The sequence below is a fragment of the Odocoileus virginianus genome, chromosome 21 (assembly GCF_023699985.2).
Source record: "Odocoileus virginianus isolate 20LAN1187 ecotype Illinois chromosome 21, Ovbor_1.2, whole genome shotgun sequence".
Classification (NCBI taxonomy): domain Eukaryota; kingdom Metazoa; phylum Chordata; class Mammalia; order Artiodactyla; family Cervidae; genus Odocoileus; species Odocoileus virginianus.
Genome location: NC_069694.1, coordinates 37,145,144 through 37,165,928, shown reverse-complemented (window position 1 = coordinate 37,165,928; position 20,785 = coordinate 37,145,144). Strand labels below are relative to the sequence as shown.

Below are 20,785 nucleotides of genomic sequence, written 5' to 3'. Positions count from 1 at the left end.
ACCAACCTAGACAGCATATTAAAAAGCAGAGATATTACTTTGCCAACAAAGGTCCGTCTAGTCAAGGCTATGGTTTTTCCAGTGGTCGTGTATGGATGTGAGAGTTGGACTATAAAGAAAGCTGAGCACAGAATTGATGTTTTTGAACTGTGGTTTTGGAGAAGACTCTTGAGAGTCCCTTGGACTGCAAGGAGATCCAACCAGTCCATCCTAAAGGAGATCAGTCCTGGGTGTTCATTGGAAGGACTGATGTTGAAGCTGAAACTCCAATACTTTGGCCACCTTATGCGAAGAGCTGACTCATTGGAAAAGACCCGGATGCTAGGAAAGATTAAGGGCAGGAGGAGAAGGGGACGACAGAGGATGAGATGGTTGGATGGCATCACCGACTCGATGGACATGGGTTTGGGTGGACTCCGGGAATTGGTGATGGACAGGGAGGCCTGGCATGCTGAGGTTCATGGGGTTGCAAAGAGTCAGACATGTGAGCGACTGAACTGAACCAAAGGGCAATCTGGCTGTGCAGCATGTCACTCTGTGAATATCTAGTGCAGCGTGTGACAGTGTAGCTAACAAGGTAGATGTTATTTTTCCTACTTCCCTCTTCATACATGATCCTCTAGAAGCTGTTCCCTTTGGCCAAGACTATGTCTTTGCCCTAAGAGAAGAACTTTTCATTAGACAGTGTATCTAAATATTTCAGCAGGCTCATTTCCTTGTTTCATTGTTGTTGTTTAGTCACTAAGTTGTGTCTCTTTCGTGACCCCATGGACTCTAGCCCACCAGGCTCCTCTGTCCATGGGATTTTCCAGGCAAGAATACTGGACTGGATTGCCATTTCTATCTCCATGGGATCTTTCTGATCCAGGGATCGAAACCACATCTTCTGCAATGACAGGTGGATTCTTTAGCACTCAGCCACCAAGGAAGCCCTCATTTCACTATAGAGAGACTGCTATTTCCTTTGGGTTACTTACTCAACCAATGATGGAATTCTGGTGACTGTGTTTATAAACAAGGACATAAAACATGGCCTATTGGAAACATATTTTCAAGAACTTTTCTCTTTACTATTATAAAGATTCCTTGTTAAATTATTTAGGTGTAACTATTAATAAAGATAAATTATTTTATTTTTGTATTAATAAGAAGACAAATGACTTTATCAGCATGAATTGGTGAAACTGTGCCATCTAGTGTCCTTTATGGAAAAAACTTATTTTTCAGTCCCTCGATTAATCGTTGCAGATTAAAAATGAGTCTAGAAATTGATTTTTCCAACCCTAAATATTACAGATAAGAAATATTAAGACATACATCATGGAAGACTGTTCCATGTACAGGGGAAAATTCTAGCTAATCCTTAGGAACTGGTGTGGTCACTCCTAGCATTTCCTAAGATCTGTTTACTACATGTCATAAAACATCCTCCGTGCTGTGTCTATTAGTGGGGAGAATGAAGACCACAAGATAAGAAGACAGTTGGTGGTTGGTGATGAAAGGGAGGAAAGATCTTGAAGAGTGGGGTGTGAAGATTTTTCTCTCCTTCTTTGCCTTTCCCTGAGATCTTTTTTTTTTTAATTAAAAAAAATTTTTGGCCAGACTGTTTCCCACTGGGGAACAAACCCCAACCCCCTGCAGTGTAAGCACAAAGTATTAACCACTGAACTGCCAGGAAAGCCCTTCTCCTTCTATATTGCCCTATCCTCTGAACTGGGAAAAACAGAGTTGTGTGTGTGTGCATGTGTGTGCGTATATGTACATATTTTGACGAGAGGAAGATAAGAGTCATTGTCAGTTGTATTAAAATAAGTGGGGAAATGCAACGGAGAAGACAGAGGAAGTTTAAAGATTAAATTTTAGGGTATTAGAAGCTGAAATTAATTGACAGAAAGCTTTGGAGTTACAGTTATCCAGGTTTTGGTTTATGTGACTTTAGAATTATCTAATTACTTTTGGAGACTTAATTTTCATATTAAAAAAGGTGGTAGTAGATGGAAAGAAAATTCAGATACCTTATGTCAATAAAATGGTTGTGCAGAAATAATGATGTAATGAATATCAGTTAATTTCAACCACAAATGTGTTAGGAAAAATTTCAAGTATCTACTTATATATGTGAGACACATGTACACACTTGTGTTAGTTATTATGCTTGTTCAATTAAGCTAAAGATTTTTTATCCAGTGACCTTCTCAACTATTAATCATGTACCATCTTGTGACTTCAGTTATTTTCTTGACTTTTTTTTCTATCTTAAATTGCTATTATGTTTTTCAGGTTTATGTCAACAACTGTGTCTTTATCTACAGATATCTACATATCTACCAAAATGTTTACATTCCTCCTCTCAATGCTTTGTTCATAGTAGGCAATTAATAAATCCTTGTTACTTTATACGCTGGGCTTCAGTAGAATTTTCCCTTACCCAGGTAGATATGTTGTCAGCAAATCCTGTATTTGGCAACTATGAAAGTATATTTCACAAAACACATTTGTGATTTTCCAAGCACTTATGTAAATTACGTAGTTATTTTATGTTTAATTTTAACTGTGATAAAAATATACAACACAAAATTTATCACCCTAACCACATTTAAGTGTGCAGTTCAGCAGAACTAAATATATTCATGCTGTTGTGCAATGGATCTTCAGAACTTTTTAATCTTGCCAAACTGAAACTCCACACCTATTAAACAACTCTGCAATCCTCCCCTCCCTCAGCCCCTGGAAACCACCACTCTTCCTTCTGTTTCTATGAATCTGACTATTTTGGATACCTCATGTAAGTAATTACCACATAGTATTTGTCTTTTTCTGATTGACTTGTTTAACTTAGCATAATGCCCTCAAGGTTCATCCACGTTGTAGCAAGTAACAGAATTTCCTTCCTTTTTAAGGCTGAATAATAATTCAAGGTAATTATTTTTAAAGTACTTAGACTGCAGTCAGAAAACTTAATCAATGAGAACTGCTTATCAATTTAATAAGGTCTGCATTATATAAAAGAAGAATATAGCTACATATATTTAGTAAAACACTGTGCAATGATGAGACAGAAATTTAATGATTGAATATCTTCTAAAACTTTAATAAGCTCCTTTGGGACCATTATGCAATATGATAGGTTTTTTTTTTAAATGCCATATAAATATGTTCTTAAATCTTTTATCAACAGTTTATAAACTGAGCCACATAAGATTTGGATCTTAGTACTATACTTTCCATTTTTAAAACATCGACTCTATGATAAGGGTCAAATATACTTAAGTTTTTAAAAGCACACATAGTCTTAAAAAAGACTTTTTCTTTGGTCTTAATTTACTTAAGGAGTATGTCAAGGCTGTATACTATCACCCTGCTTATTTAACTTATATGCAGAGTACATCATGCAAAATGCCGGGCTGGATGAAGCACAAGCTGGAATCAAGATTGCCCAGAGAAATATCAATAACTTCAGATATGCAGATGACACCACCCTTATGGCAGAAAGTGAAGAGGAACTAAAGAGCCTCTTGATGAAAGTGAAAGAGGAGAGTGAAAAAGTTGGCCTAAAGCCCAACATTCAGAAAACTAAGATCATGGCATCCGGTCCCACCACTTCATGGCAAATAAGATGGGGAAACAATGGAAACAGTGAGAGACTTTATTTCTTTGGGCTCCAAAATCACTGCAGATGGTGATTGTAGCCATGAAATTAAAAGATGCTTGCTCCTTGGAAGAAAAGCTATAACCAACCTGGACATGGCTTTAATATGGACAACATATTAAAAAGCAGAGACATTACTTTGCTGACAAAGGTCTGTCTAGTCAAAGCTTTGGTTTTTCCAGTAGTCATGTATGGATGTGAGAGTTGGACTCTAAAGAAAGCTGAGCACTCAAGAATTGATGCTTTTGAACTGTGGTGTTGGAGAAGAATCTTGAGAGTCCCTTGGACTGCAAGGAGATCCAACCAGTCAATCCTAAAGAAAATCAGTCCTGAATATTCATTGGAAGGACTGATGCTGACGCTCCTGTACTTTGGCCACCTGATGTGAAGAAATGACTCATTGGAAAAGACCCTGATGTTGGGAAAAGACTTAAGGCAGGAGGAGAAGGGTACAACAGAGGATGAGATGGTTGGATGGCATCACCAACTCGATGGACTTGAGTCTGAGCAAGCTCTGGGAGCTGATGATGGACAGGGAAGCTAGCGTGCTGCAGTCCATGGGGTCTCAAAGAGTCAGTCACAACTGAGCGAGTGAACTGAACTAAATTTTACCATCTAGAAAGGAAAAGTAATATCTTGGCATTTCATTCACATTTTTTGAGACAAAAGTACTGTGTTTGGTATTGTTTTCCTTATTTTCACACATTAAAAGCATATCACCAGTAAACTGTTACCTGGACTTATTCAGTCTAGGAGGACCGAACCCAGAATAACCCATGACAGGGGCAGGGAGAGCAATCTGGGTTGGTGCATCTGCCTCATCTCAAACCCAATTTCCACAGGGCATCAGAGGAACAAGAAGCTGCTATTGCTGCCAGGCAGATGATTCATTAAGTACACGATTTTGGTCAAAGTTAATAACAGAAACATATTATCTGTCCCTTTTTGAAAAAGTCCTAAGTACAAACTTCATTTATCCCATTTTTCTGTAACTTATTCTCTTCATGACTCTACATTTTGTGGTAAAATCTCTTGCACCATATCTCCATATCTTCCCCATAATTGCCCTCATTAGAACACATGTGGCTCTGCCTCTAATTACTGTTTACCTTGTTTGGTACTGGGTTTTTCTCATCATGGTGTTGTCTGAAGCAGGTGGCATGAGCCATATTTTACAAAGGAGCCCAGGTGGTGTATGGAAGCATGTTGCAACATTTATTGCAAACTCTACATGATTTACATCTCACCATGTTTCTGCTTTACTTTATTCATGGCACTAAAACAATATCAACATTTCATAGCTCTGCTTGCTTGTTTTCTCTGTTTTGTTTCTTTTAATCAAGGTTTTATCTGTTTAAATTTTATTAAATAATCCTGAAACATCTCCATTTTATAAACAATTAATAAATATGATCATTATTTATTCCTTCTTCACTCTTCTCCTCTCCCACCACATTTTCTCCCCATTTTAGGTAATCTACTGATGATCTAGCATGCTTTTCACATTTTCTCCATGTTTATGTAATCATATATGTAAGTATACATGCACATGTACATTTAACATTAATAGATGTTTTCTGATAATTCCTTGGTTTTGGAAAAATATATGACACATAATTTCCGAATCTTGCTCTTTTCAGTAATACCTTATGGAAATCATGCCAAGGATTTGAAATGACTTTTACTGTTGTTTAGTTGCTAAGTCATGTCCAACTTTTTTGCAACACCATAGACTGTAGCCCACAAGGCTCCTCTGTCCATGGAATTTCCCAGGCAAGAATACCAGGGTGGGTTGCCATTTCCTTCTCTAGAGGATTGTCTAACAAAGCTAGTGGAGGTGATGGAATTCCAGTTGAGCTATTTCAAATCCTAAAAGATGATGCTGTGAAAGTTCTGGACTCAATATGCCAGCAAATTTGGAAAACTCAGCAGTGGCCATAGGACTGGAAAAGGTCAGTTTCCATTCCAATCCCAAAGAAAAGCAATGCCAAAGAATGTTCAAACTACTGCACAATTGTACTCAACTCACATGCTAGCAAAGTAATGCTCAAAATTCTCCAAACCAGACTTCAAAAGTATGTGAACCATGAACTTCCAGATGCTCAAATTGGATTTAGAAAAGGCAGAGGAACCAGAGATCAAATTGCCAACATCTGTTGGATCATCAAAAAAGCAAAAGAATAGCAGAAAAACATCTACTTCTGCTTTACTGATTATGCCAAAGCCTTTGACTGTGTAGATCACAACAAACTGTAGAAAATTCTTCAAGAGATGGGAATACCAGACCACCTGATCTGCCTCTGATAAATCTGTATGCAGGTCAAGAAGCAACAGTTAGAACTGGACATGGAACAACAGACTAGTTCCAAATTGGGAAAGGAGTACATCAAGGCTGTATATTGTTACTCTGCTTATTTAACTTATATGCAGAGTACATTATGTGAAATGCCAGGCTGGATGAAGCAGAAGATGGAATCTAGATTGCTGGGAGAAATATCAATGATCTCAGATATGCAGATGACACCACCCTTATGGCAGAAAGTGAAGAGGAACTAAAGAGCCTCTTGATGAAAGTGAAAGAGGAGAGTGAAAACGTTGGCTTAAAGGTCAACATTCATAAAACTAAGATCATGGCATCCGATCCCATCACTTCATGGCAAATAGATGAGGTAACGATTGAAACAGTGAGAGACTTTATTTTGGGGGGCTCCAAAATCACTGCAGATGGTGACTGTAGCCCTGAAATTAAAAGATGTTTGTTCCTTGGAAGAAAAGCTATGACTTAACCTAGGCAGCATATTAAAAAGCAGAGATATTACTTTGTCAACAAATGTCCATCTAGTCAAAGCTATAATTTTTTCCAGTAGTCACATATGGATGTGAGAGTTGGACTCTAAAGAAAGCTGGGCACTGAAGAATTGATGCTTTTGAACTGTGGTGTTGGAGAAGACTCTTAAGAGTCCTTTGGACTGCAAGGAGATCCAACCAGTCCATCCTAAAGGAAATCAGTCCTGAATATTCATTGGAAGGACTGATGCCCAAGCTGAAACTCCAATACTTTGACCATCTGATAAGAACTGTCTCCATGGAAAAGACTACTGGGAAAGCTTTAAGGCAGGAGGAGAAGGGGACGACAGAGGATGGATGGTTGGATGGCATCACCAACTCAGTGGACATGAGTTTGAGCAAGCTCCAGGAGTTGGTGTTGGACAGGGAAACCTGGCATGCTCCAGTCCATGGGGGTCACAACGAATCAGACATGACTGAACATCTGAATTTAACTGAGAGGATCTTCTGTCTTTCTTTTAAAGTTTATTTATTTATTTTATTTTATTTTTTTCTTCCATTTATTTTTATTAGTTGGAGGCTAATTACTTTACATCATTACAGTAGTTTTTGTCATACATTGAAATGAATTAGCCATGGATTTACATGTATTCCCCATCCCGGTCCCCCCTCCCGCCTCCCTCTCCACCCGATCCCTCTGGGAATTAATTTAATTACTTTAAAATACTGTAGTGTTTTTGCCATACATCTACATGAATCAGCCATGGGTTTGCATGTGCTCCCCATCCAGAATACCCCTCTCTCCTCCCTCCCCATTCCATCCCCCAGGGTCATCCCAGTGCACCAGCCCGGAGCACCCGGTCTCATGCATTGAACCTGGACCAGTGATCTGCTTCACATGTGATAATATACACGTTTCAATGCTGCCCTCTCAAATCATCCCACCTTTGCCTTCTCCCACAGAGTCCAAAAGACTGTTCTTTACATCTGTGTCTCTTTTGTTCTCTTGTGTATAGCGTCATCGTTACCATCTTTCTAAATTCTATGTATATGCGTTAGTATACTGTATTGGGGTTTTTCTTTCTGACTTACTTCACTCGGTATAATAGGCTCCAATTTCATCCACCTCATTAGAATGGATTCAAATGCATTCTTTTTAATGGCAGAGTAATATCCCATTGTGTATGTGTACCACAGCTTTCCTATCCTTTCGTCTGCTGATGGACATCTAGGTTGCTTCCATGTCCTGGCTATTGTAAACAGTGCTGTGATGAACACTGGGGTACATGTGTCTCTTTCAGTTCTGGTTTGAGAGGATCTTCTCAGTCCTGGGATTGAACCTATGTCTCCTGCATTGGCAGGCAGATTCCTTACCACTGAGCCACGAGGGAGTCACCAGCCCTAAATGACTTTACTTGAATCTTTAAAATGTCTTCATAGTCCTTCTGCTGCTAATAATGGCTAGAGCTCCAGCAGATAATTTTTGGACCATGAGGAATCTCAAGAATGGGAACTGCACATCAAGATACAGAGCAACACAACATAGCATCCTAGTTTCCTGGCATCAAGGAGCTACCACATCACACCTGAAAGGTCACTTCTAGATTTTCGTTTTAGAAATAAACATGCAGCCACACTGAAATAATAATTGGTAAAAAAAACAAAACAAAAAGAAACTACTGACTATTGGGTGTCAGAGTAGAGCAGAGTTGGGGGCATCTCCCTCATAATGGCTATGAAAACAGTTTCTAGAGTCAAACTGATTAGCTCCATCATTCATTAACTATATGATACTGAATAAGCAATGTAATGGCTCTAAGCCTCATCGTATTAACAGAGAAGATATATTAATAGAGTCTACTGCATGGGTTATGTGAGAAATGGTTTAGACTGTTCATTAAAGTGGTTCTCACAGTGACAGCACATAGTAGGTGCTCAATAAATGTCAAAGAAAAGTCAGGTAGGCACTGGGTAATGGTACAATTTTTAAAATACATTTCATGAAATGCAAATGAAAACTGCAATGAGGTTTCGCTTCATATCAGTCAGAGTAAACATCATTAAAAAGTCTACAAATAACACATGCTAGGGAGGGTGTGGAGAAAAGGGAACCCTCTTATGCTGTTGGTGGGAATGTCAGTTGGTGAACCCACAATGGAAAACAGTATGGAGGTTCTTCAGAAAACAAAAAATACAATTACAATATGACTCAGCAATTCTACTCCTGGGCATATATATACATATATATGGAAAATACTATAATTTAAAAAGATACAAGCACCCCTATGTTCAAAGTAGCACTATTCACAATAATAAAGACATGGAAAAAACCTAAATGTCTGTTGACAGATGAAAAGATAAAGTGTGATGCATGTGTGTGCGTGCATGCGTACACAGACACACACACAAAGGAATATTACTCAGCCATAAAAAAGACAAAATAATGCCATCTGTAGCAACACAGATGCAACTGGAGACTATCACACTAAGTGAAGTAAGTCAGAAAGAGAAAGACAAGTACCATATGACATCACTTAATGTATGGACTCTAAAATATGACACAAATGAACCTATCTAGGAAACAGAAACTCAGTCACAGACTGAGTGTCACAGAGAGAGCAGGTTTGTTGCTGCCAAGAGGAAGGAGTGTAGGGGCGGGATGGACTGGGAGTTTGGGGTTAGTAGATGCAAACTATTACCTATAGGATGCATAAACAACAAGGTCCTACTGTGTAGCACAGGGAACTATATTCAACATCCTGGGATAAACAATAATGGAAAAGAACATAAAAAACAGCGTGTGTATATATATAAACTGAGTCACTTCACTCTACAGCAAAATTAACACATTGTAAATCAACTGTAGTGAAAAAATCACATTTCATGATTTCAGAATCATATTAAATCTGCAGCTTAAAAACAAATTAAAATACTGAACATAGAATATACTGTGTAAGCTTCAAATCATTATATTAATGATTTTTTTTTAACCTTTTGAACTTGCGTTATTACTTTACTATCTTCCCTTGTGGTTGAGTGCTAAAGAATCTGCCTGCTAAGGTAGGAGATGCAGGTTTGAACCCTTGGTTGGGAAGATCCTCTGAAGAAGGAAATGGCAACCCACTCTAGTATTCTCGCCTGGGAAATCCCATGGACAGAAGGAGCCTAGTGGGCTACAGTCCATGGAGTCACAAGAGTTGGGCATTACTTCGCAAATAACAATATCACTTTACAATATGACCTCTAATAACATTGACAAAGTATAGTCATTTGATTGATGCATGCTAAATGATTTGTTACTATTGCTTGATTTTTTTTTTTTTAACAAAAAGCTAAACAATGGAGAAAAAATGGAAAACCATCATGAGGTGAAGAAATTAGTTTCAGAAACAATTCAGTTTTATATTTATAAGGTATTTAATGCTACTTAAAGCAGAACTCCCACTCCCAAGCTTCATTTTAAAGTTTATTCTTGTGGAAGACAGTATGGAGAAATGGAAAGAACCCAAGTTTTGCAGTCAACTAAACGTGAATTCAAAGACAGTTTCCTTCTCTTACTACGGTAATGGTAATACAGTGTGGTTGATTAGCATCAAAAATATTTCATAGGAATTGAGGAATGCTGAATCAAATTACTTTGTGTTCATATATAATCATAATTCTATGTTAACATTGTAATTTTATTAGCAGCACACTCATTCTAAACTATTTAAGAAATATTTACCACACTGAGAAATAAGTAAAAAGGTTTGCTGTTCTCATTTTAAAAGTATCTTCCAATTCTTAAATACTTTGTACCATTCTGGTTACTGAACCATAAGACGGAAATAAAAGCTGGGGAAGTTAGAACAGCCACCGTAATCAAGGAAACAGATAAAGGATTTTCACACTTATAACTTTACAAAGAAAAGCCTTTTGTTAGGAATACAGAATTCTCAGTGACCAAGTGTTAGAAAATTAGGAAGAGTGTAGACGCTGTACCTCAGTGGGGGCATATTTAAAAAAGCTCTGCCCACAAATATTTAAATAGGACCTCACTACAAGACTCTGAAACATGAGCCTCACCACTGATCAGCTATTCCTCTCTGTGAGGTATTTGAGGAAAGACCTCACCTGAGGTGGCAACAAGATATAAATTCTGTATTCCTAGCTGGTGGGTGTGTGCTAAGTCGCTTCAGTCGTGTCGGACTCTTTGTGACCCCGTGGACTGTAGCCTGCCAGGCTCCTCTGTCCTTGGAATTCTCCAGGCAAGAACATTGGAGTGGGTTGCCATGACCTTTTCCAGGGAATCTTCCCAAATAGGGATCAAACCGGCATTTTTTATATGTCCTGCAGACAGGCAGGTTCTTTACCAGTAGCGCCACTTGGGAAGCCCATTCCTAGTTGGTACACAGGTCCTAAGGTTACAAAATCCCCTTTGGAGATACGTAAACAAGCTTCGATAGACCCTATAAAGAGCTCCTTTTGTCTAAACTAGGTTGGCGCCAGTGGACAAAAATCAAATCCAGACATGAAGCAGAAAAGCCTCCTCTGTCACTTCCATTTTCAACAGCAAACCCTTACCGCAGGAAAGAGTAATGCAGACTGCTTCAGACGAGAAAAATCAGGAGGTGAGAGCCTGCACCAGGGCCTACAGAAAAATGGCCTGAACCTGAGTTTGCTTTTTGGGATCATCATAGATGATGAGATGGTTGGATAGTATCACCGACTCCTTGGACATGAGTTTTAGCAAGCTTCAGGAGTTGGTGATGGACTGGGAAGCCTGGCATGCTGCAGTCCATAGGGGTCACAGAAAGTCGGACACGACTTTACTGACTGATATAGTTAAGTATCAGTTTCTTAGTAGGAAGGGGCGGTATCTAAAGTGCTGAAATTTTTTTTTAAAATCATTTTACCCATCTCTCTTGTTATGGATTACACACGTCTCTTTCTCTATAAGATACAGAAGACTTCATGAAGACTTTCTTATATCTTTGGGTACCCACAGCCTAGCCGGATACTGAACCTAGAATATATGCCAGTGTTTTTTAAGTGAGTAAATATTTATTCAGGTTATTGAGTAGGAAAAAAGGTACCACAGGTGCATTCTTGAGACGCATATAAGCCTTGTATGGAGCTGTGCTTTCTCAACGCCTCCGTTTTACTTTATGAACAGAGTAATGAGTATGCTGCTGTTGCTGGGTATCTGACAATGGAAGCACCTTTCAGTTACCTGTATTTGCATTGTTTCGGTTGGTGAGTTTTTCTTCTTCTCCCGGGTTTTCTGTTTCTGTCACCACCATCTTCTGGGTTTTTCTGAGCCACCGTGTAGACTATATCTGGGATAAAGTCAGAAGTGCTTTCCTTCCCCCTGGGGTGCGAGTATAGTTGTGGTGGTGTGGTGTAGAGGTGTGGGCAAAGAATCGTTTCTTTTCGTAGTAAGACGTTTATTTCACAATTTTTTGCTAGTCTCTTTCCCAGCCGCCCTGACTTAAAGGGAAAATGGATCACGATCAAAGTAGCCCTAACTCCTAATGTGTTTTCTAGAGGTTTTCTGACGAGTCAGGATCCAATGTAGTCAGAAAAGCAGAGGATTGCGGGGGCTCGAGTATGTCTTCTCCTTTAGAAAGCCAAAGCGCCGGGCGGAGCGAGTCGGGAAGGATTGCGGCTCGGTGCGCATGCTCGCAGGGCTGGGCTCGAGAAGAGCGCCCCAGCCTTCCGTCCAGAGACTTCCGGGAGGCGAGAAGTGGGCGGAGGCAGGGCCGGAAGCACGGGGGCGGGTGCCTGGTGCTTAACCTGGTTCCTGGGCGCGGCGCTTCAGGGCTCGGTTGGTGAACCGAGGATTCTGTGGGAAGTCTCACGTCTAGTTACAATGATTTCAAGATTTCCCTGCGGCTAGAAGTCGCCTGGGAGAAATCTGACACCAATCAGCAGGTGGGGCGATAGCCCCTGTTATGTCCTTCATTTACAGAAATTCTTCCCGGGCTTTCTGAGTTTGTTGACGACTTTTTGCTCCACCATTTCTTCTAGCTGCTCTATTCTTAATCCTTTTGCAGCCGCCCACCCCTCTCCTCCCGCCGTTATGTATGACCGGGCTCCCCGTGTGCTTAGATTGGCTGAAGGTGGCAGCACCGAGGATCGTGTGGGCCCTGGATCTTACCAGGTTCCCTACCTGAAGCAGCAGGCAACAGGTAAGAGGTAGAGAAAGGCAAGTCTTTTGTGACAGGCGTCTCACTTTCAGCCTGCCCCGCTCGTGTGTGCCTGAATGAAACACTATAGTACAACTGCATACGTAAACAGAGTATGAAATAGGCAGGCAAAATTCTATCCCTGTATTTACAGATGGTAAACCAATTTTTCCCATTTCACTAGACCAGTAAGCGTATTGCCTTTTTGATCTTACAATGGTTTTTTATATCTTAGTTTGAATGCTGCAGATTCGATCTGCGATTTTGATTTCCGTGTCCCATTGACTATCAGGCAGTTCAGTCGGTCAGTCGTGTCCGCCTCTTCGCGACCTCCCTGGACTGCAGCATGCCAGGACTCCCTGTCTATCCACAATTCTCGGAATTTACTCAAACTCATGTCCATTGAGTCAGTGATGCCATCCAACCATCTCATCCTCTGTCGTCCCCTTCTTCTCCCCCCTTTAGTCTTTGTCAGCATCAGGGTCTCTTTAAATGAGTGAGTTCTTTGCATCAAGTGGCCAAAGTATTGGGAGTTTCAGCTTCAGCATCGTCTTTACAATAAATATTCAGGACTGATTTCCTTTAAGATGGACTGGTTGGATCTCCTTGCAGTTCAACAAGGGACTCTCAAGTCTTCTCCAACACAGTAGTTCAAAAGCATCATTTCTTCGGGGCTCAGCTTGCTTTATAGTCCCAACTCTCACATCCATATATGACTACTGGAAAAACCATAGCTTTGATTAGATGGCCCTTGTAAGCAAGGTAATGTCTCTGCTTTTTAATATGCTATCTAGGTTGGTCATAACTTTTCTTCCAAGGAGCAAGTGACTTTTATTTCATCGCTGCAGTCACCATCTGCAGTGATTTTGGAGCCCAAGAAAATAAAGTCTGTCACTGTTTCCACTGTTTCCCCATCTATTTGCCACGAAGTGATGGGAGCAGATGCCATGACCTTAGTTTTCTGAACTAAGCCAACTTTTAAGCCAACTTTTTCACTTTCCTCTTTCGCTTCCAACAAGAGGCTCTTTAGTTCCTCTTCACTTTCTGCCGTAAGGGTGGTGTCATCTGCATATCTGAGGTTATTGATATTTCTCCAGGCGATCTTGATTCCAGTTTGTGCTTCATCCAGTCCAGCATGTTTTGTGATGTACTCTGTGTATAAGTTAAATAATCAGGGTGACAATATACAGCCTTGATGTACTCCTTTCCCAATTTGGAACCAGTCTGTTGTTCCATGTCCAGTTCTAACTGTTGCTTCCTGACCTGCATGCAGATTTTTCAAGAGGCAGGTCAGGTGGTCTGGTATTCCCATCTCTTGAAGAATTTTTCAGAGTTTGTTGTGGTCCACACAGTCAAAGGCTTTGGCATAGTCAATAAAGCAGAAGTAGATATTTTTCTGGAACTCTGTTGCTTTTTTGATGATCCAGTGGATGTTGGCAATTTGATCTCTAGTTCTGCCTTTTCTAAAACCAGCTTGAATATCTGGAAGTTTACAGTTCACGTGTTGTTGAAGCCTGGCTTGGAGAATTTTGAGCATTACCTTGCTAGCATGCGGGATGAGTGCAATTGTGCAGTAGTTTGAGCATTCTTTGGCATTGCCTTTCTTTGGGATTGGAATGGAAACTGATCTTTTCCAGTCCTGTGGCCACTGCTGAGTTTTTCAAATTTGTTGGCATATTAAGTGCAGTACTTTCACAGCATCATATTTTAGGATTTGAAATAGCTCAACTTGAATTCCATCCCCTTGACTAGCTTTATTCGTAGTGATGCTTCCTACGGCCGACTTGACTTCGTAATCCAGATTGTCTGGCTCTAGGTTCGTGATCACACCATCGTGATTATCTGGGTTGTGAAGATCTTTTTTGTATAGTTCTTCCGTGTATTCTTGCCACATCTTCTTAATATCTTCTCCTTCTGTTAGGTCCATACCATTTTTATTCTTTATTGTGCCCATCTTTGCATGAAATGTTCCCTTGACTATGTGAGTCTCCAAATCACCTGTGTGCTTCTTACCACCTTCTGTCTCTGTAATCCTGCCTGCCTCACACACCTTTCCTAGAAATATTTACTAAGATAAAACTTTTATATTTGTTTTGGAATATCATTTTTTCAGGTAGATGCTTTCTATCCGACCATCACCACCTACTTGAACTTATTTAATGAGAGCTCCTTTATCCCACATTCCATAAGAAAAACTTTACTCATTGAGAGGTGAAATAGGAATGGAGAATTTAAGTACTTATTTGCTCTCATTTGTTTGCAGTTAGTGGCTGGGGTAACTTTTAATAAGTAACGTAACTTCCTTTCTGCTTTTTTCTAATCTGATTTTTTGTGGGGCTTGATACCATCAAATTAAACTTTTTTCCTTTTTAGCCTACATTTTCCCTATTCCCACACTATTCCTGTATTTTTGAATAAGTGCTAGGATCCATTATTCCGTTGACATGATTGATGAGATTAGGATGATAGGCTGATTTAGGTTTCTTTGGAGTACTAATTTGTCTTTTGTCATTGTTTTAATCTTGAATTTTACTGCCTTTCAGCTTCTGATATTAATATCAGTGTTTTTGGAGCTTATTATGTGTCTTTATTTAATACAACTGAGTTATAAGCATTACCTCCCTACCAATTTATTAGCCACCAACAACCACTCAGAATGCTTACACTTTTCTATCTTTATTTTATTTTGACACAACTTACCATTCTTTTTTTTAGAGATGATTCTTTCCCTGGTGTCTGTAACATCTTTTTCCTGGTTCTTTTCCTAACTGTGTAACAGTGCCTGATACATGTTTGGGACACAATGAACATTTGTTAAATGCTGAATCAAAGTATCATTTCCCCCTCTCAAACCAATACTCCATAGTCTTCTTTAAAGATTTTTATTTTTCTAAATACCTTTTACATGTTTATATACTGTACCTTCCATCATTTGCTTGTTACTTTTCTCATGTTTACTTTCTCATTCAAATCCACAGCTTCAACTGCTATCAATATTCTGATGACTGCTGTGATACAGGTGTTTCATTTCTCTAAGATGAGCTTTCTTCTGATAAGATCTTTTATTTTTTTTAGGCATCTCTACCTAAAGTGTCTGAACTTACCAGTTTCCGCAGAATTACTGGCCCCTTTGGAAAAAAAATTCCTTATCAGTCAATTAGAAACTTTAAGCTTTGAAATTACTGTAGACTTCTTTTTTTCCACCTCTAATCACTCTCATTGATCTTAGGACCTATTGTTTCTCTCTTTATCTCTCAAACTAGTTCCCTTTCTTCATTTAACTGCCCTTGACTTAGTTTGGGATTTGTTATTTTTATTTTGAAATAAGGGCTTCCCTGGTGGCTCTGAAGGTAAAGAATCTGCCTGAAATGCACAAGACCTGGGTTTGTTCCCTGGGTTGGGAAGATCCCCCGGAGAAGAGAATGGCAACCCACACCAGTATTCTTGTCTGGAGAATTCCATGGGCAGAGGAGCCTGGTGGGCTACAGTCCATGGGGTTGGCAAAAAGTAGGACACAACTGAGCGACTAACAGTTTTGTCAATAAAATATTTCTCGTTTCCCTCTATTTCAGTCTCTAACAACGACTGTTTTTTGTCTAATGTGATCTACACCTCCACCAACACTTAGCCAACACATTAGCAATTCCAGCCTTGCATTATCTGTAAATTCATGCTCACTCACCTCCATTCTTTTGTACCTGCTACTACCTTTGCTGGGTATGTTCTCTCTTCTTTCCTTTCTTGGCTAATTACTACTTATGTCTTGAGCCTCAGGTGAAGTTTTTCTCTGACTCCACTCTGTCCCAGGTCTTTCTTCTTTGACTCCTTAATAACTCAAAGGACTTTGGTACTGTATTGTAATTATGTGTTTACTTACCTGGCTGCCCCACTAAAGTGTGAGATTTTTGAGGGCAGTAACAAAGATCTCCACTGTATTAGTCTCAGTTTTTAGCTCAATACCGTAACACCCAAGTGCTTAGTTAAAAAACAATAGCAAGACTATAATTCTTGAAGTTTGAAAAATCTGATGAGTTACATGTGTTGGGTTATAAGAGTTTTAAATTCTTCTTTGTGTGAACTCTGATTGGAGATAAGTAAGGTTTGCAAGGTCCTTTTACTGCTTTGTAGAATTGTGCCTTGTTGACCTATGAAGGAAGCTAGGAAATTCCATTCTTGGGAACTTTGAGCAAATGCATCATATGGAATCCTGTTTTAGCAGTACTCAGCGGACATGCTAATAATAATAAATAGAGGGTATAGGCACCTCTTTAGTCATTGTTCTACCAGATTCCCTGCAAGGTAGTTGAAAGTAGCTGTTACTTCTTTCCTAGGTACATAGTGCTTTTCACTTCTTTGAGATCAGTAACACTGGGCTATATAGAAGTATACACAGTTGTTTAAGGGTCAGGTAAATTTTGTAGAGTATGATGTAGGAAATGTTGGGAACTATGTAATTTACTTGTTGCCTTGATTTACACAAGAAGAGAAACAACTTAGAGTCTTATAACTTCAGAGGAACCTTTCTCTCTTCATTACCATTCTTCACTTACTATACCCTGCTTGGTCAGTCCTCTAGTGTACTGTCTTCATATTTTCCTTAGGAAATTCTTTCCACATTAATTTGCAAACTTCATTGCTTTGACTTTTGTCCAGCTGATCAGGGAGACTGTTTTCTACACAGGATTTGCAGCCTGAAAGAAATAGGACTGATTTCATGATTCAGATTTCATGAGTGGGAGAGAAAATGGATATTCCAGATCCAGATTAGTGAGAGCTGCTCCTGATTTTCTTTTGAATTATCTGAGAAGTTAGAAAATCTTATCTCATTAAAGCAAATCTTTGCCATAAATGACCAGCCTAGTAAAATATAATAAAAACATAGTCCCTTTAATAATGGACAGCTCCTGGCATTATTGTGCTAAGGAATATTTCATTGTTTTCTGAGCTTGATTTACATAATAAATAGTACTCCATGTTAAATGTATTAGTTATCTGTATTGGTTCTCTGTTAGTTATCTAAACTGGATAATGCTGGCTGTTAATATATTCTTTGCCAAATTTCTTCTTTTATAGGGAAGCTGTTAGTTTTATCTGCCATAGAAGCATGAGCTGTCCATGGACTTACACTCCTCTGCCTATGTGCTGGTCTTACACTCCTGCCTATGTGCTTATGACAACAATAATGACTTTATCTTATTGGCCATTCAGAATTCAGGACACCATTTGAGGGAATGCAGTTTATCTTTATTTAAGTTTAAATTAAAAAATGTGATTGCTGTAAATGTTGATATTCCTAAAGATGAGTATGTTTCAAAGTTCTAGTTATTGCTTCTATGTGAAGAATGCCCTGCTTGCTTTGTATCTGTAACTGTGGCTGTAGAACTTGTACTTTATCCCTCAGCTGTTCACCTTCTTTCTCAGAAAATAGACTGACTTTCATTGCTTCATCCAGTCTGATTTATTTTTTGCTATTGGTGCCTCAAACTTAATATATCTCAAATTGAACTTATTCTTCTCAATCTTATCCTCCTACATTCTTCATTTCTTCTTTCTACCTGACAGTTTGATTTATCATTTATTGTTGGAACTTCGCATGTCAATATATTCTATGTCTCAAATCAAACTTTTTGTCTATCATTTCACCAATCCTAATGTGCCAGAACCCTCCACTCCTATATTTTATACCTTAATTATTGGAAACACTGTTTGTAATCTAAGTATTTGTTTATTTGTCTGGCTTTCCCTCTATCTGAGGCCAGGGTTTTAGCTTATTCATTATTGCACTCTCATTGCCTCTCTCTGACACATAATAAAGCACTTAGTATTGCTGAATGAATGACTAAAGGTGTAGTTTAGAATATCATCTATTAATTCAACATTTATTGTTTAGTGTGCAGGGAAGTATAATAGGGAGTCTGGAAATGTCCTGATTTTAGCACTACCAGTCCTGTGTCCTGGGCAAACTGAGAAGTTTGTCACCATAACTGTAAACCATAGGTAAATAGGCATATAATTGTGAATAAAGCAGAAAATCCCCTTCTCTTATGGAGCTTATTAGTAAAAACATTTTAATTTTCTTGTGGTTTTACTTGAGGTCAATATTTTATGTAAACTTTTAACCTATTGCTGAAAGATTTTATGTGATTAATTTTTGGAAACCAGTGAAGATTTTATGAGCACTGTCTCTTTTGAACACATGGGCTATTGGAGGTTCCCCCCCTTTTATATGAATTTCAGTATTTTGCAATTCATTTTATATTTCTTTAGATAGATTCATTTAGAATCTCTGCCACGTTTTGATGACAGTTGCCTCAGAACTAGCCCTGAGCTTAGCTTTCTTCATTTTCATACCTGTCTCACATTATCCCAGTGTCTGTATACACCTAAATTTTAAAAAACATGCCTTTAATTGTGAGATGAAATACAGAAAATCACATAAAATATAAACATACAACTTAAAAAGTGAATATGCAAAGAAATATGACATTGCAAAATTTTCTTTTTCATTCATAACCCATACCTTCTCCCCTACCGGTAAGCACTATTCTAATTTTTATGGCAATTACTTCCTTGCCTTTCTTAATGGATCATTGAATCATATTGGTGAAATGATCCCTTTAACATAATGAAATGTCTCTTATTCCTGGTATTTTTTGTTCTAAAATCTTGTTGGATTTTAATTTAGTCCCACCAGGTTTTTTTGATGCATGGATGTATGATGCATCTTTTCTCGTCCTTTCATCTTTAATCTCTGTCTTTATGTTTTAAGAGGGTTTCCTATAGACACCACGAAGTTAGATGTTGCTTTTTTTTAAAATCAAGTCTGGCAGTCTCTTTTAATTGGGGTGTTTAAACATTTTCCATTTAATTTTGTTACCAATATTGTGTTTAAATTTACTCTTAGAATTTGCTAGCTATTTTTCTCATCTGTTCTTTGTTTCCGTTTGCTTCTTTCCCTGCCATAGTTGAATGATTTGAGTTTTTAAAAAGATGGTTCTGTTTTTATCTCTGCTACTGGCTTGCTAGCTGTAGCTTTCTTTTATTTTTTAGTGGTTCCTCTAGAGTTTACAATATACATCTCTAACTTAACACTGTCTATCTTCAAATAATATTGTACCACTTTATGTATAGTATATGAGCCATACATCTTCTGTTTTCCTCATCTCATTCTCTGTGCTATTGTGGCTAAATATTTTCTATTTATATATACTGTGATGCCACAATAAATAAAAATTATTTTTGCTTAAAACAATTATTTTTTAAAGTGATTAGGAATGAGAAAAAATGTCTTGTTAACCCACATAAAAGTAGTTATAAATCATAATAAATTAAAAAGTAGTTATTAATCTCAAGTACACTTTTCATATCAGAAGTTTGCTCTGGGTCTTTTTTATATCCTCATGTTCATCTTTCTTCTATCTTGTTGAACATAGGAAGAATATTTATAATAGATACTGTAATGTTCTTTGTGCTAATTCCATTTTCTCATTTCAAGATCTATTTCTTTTCATTGACTTTTCTCCAGTTTATAGGACATATTTCTTAGCCTCTTGGAAGAACAATCTCTGGTTGTTTGCACTATTCCCTTGATATAATCTGTAGCTTGGTTTGTGTGTGCCTATATGTGCGTTTCATTTGAAATCTGTACTTGTTCTTTGGTTGCGTACCCCATTTTGGAACATTTCAACTTCTGTACTGGATTTCTCTGCTCTATCAGACAACCCTTGTCTTTTCAAAATGGACCCTGGCTTCCTTTTAAGGATTTCTGTTCTTGTGGTCCTGTGTGGTTTTTGTTTTGAATTGCAAATTCAAACCGTCAGTCACTAAATTAACACCCAGAGTTTTAACGTCATTCATGAATTTTTTTCGAATCACCTCAGTGTTGTTGAGAACTTCCCCTCCTTTTGACCCCCTGGGCACTTTCACACTTCAGATATTTTTACATGTTTACGATTATTTTAGCATTTATAGCACTTAATGCTTCACTAGGTTGTTTTTTTTTTTAAGGGTAAGGTATGTATTATACTCACCTCTTTTGTGCTTCAGACCTTACACCAATAAATCTTGATTTCAGTTGCATTTTAATACATGAGGGCCTCAAAAAAAATTATTTCTGGTTTAAAAAATATATTTTATTAGTCCAGATTAGCAAGCTTTTAAACTGTACAGATTATTGCCATAG

At 38.3% G+C, this 20,785-nt stretch overlaps 1 protein-coding gene across 1 annotated transcript in view; it reads left to right on the top strand.

Moving 5' to 3' along the window:
- Positions 1-12,183: 12,183 nt before the first annotated feature.
- Positions 12,184-20,785, top strand: part of STPG2 (sperm tail PG-rich repeat containing 2) — a 597,856-nt gene continuing 589,254 nt past the window's right edge. Inside the window, exons 1-2 of the mRNA XM_070452400.1 lie at positions 12,184-12,349; positions 12,472-12,606. Coding sequence (XP_070308501.1) covers positions 12,498-12,606 — 109 coding nt within the window. The 5' untranslated portion in view covers positions 12,184-12,349; positions 12,472-12,497. The remainder of the gene's footprint in view (positions 12,350-12,471; positions 12,607-20,785) is intronic.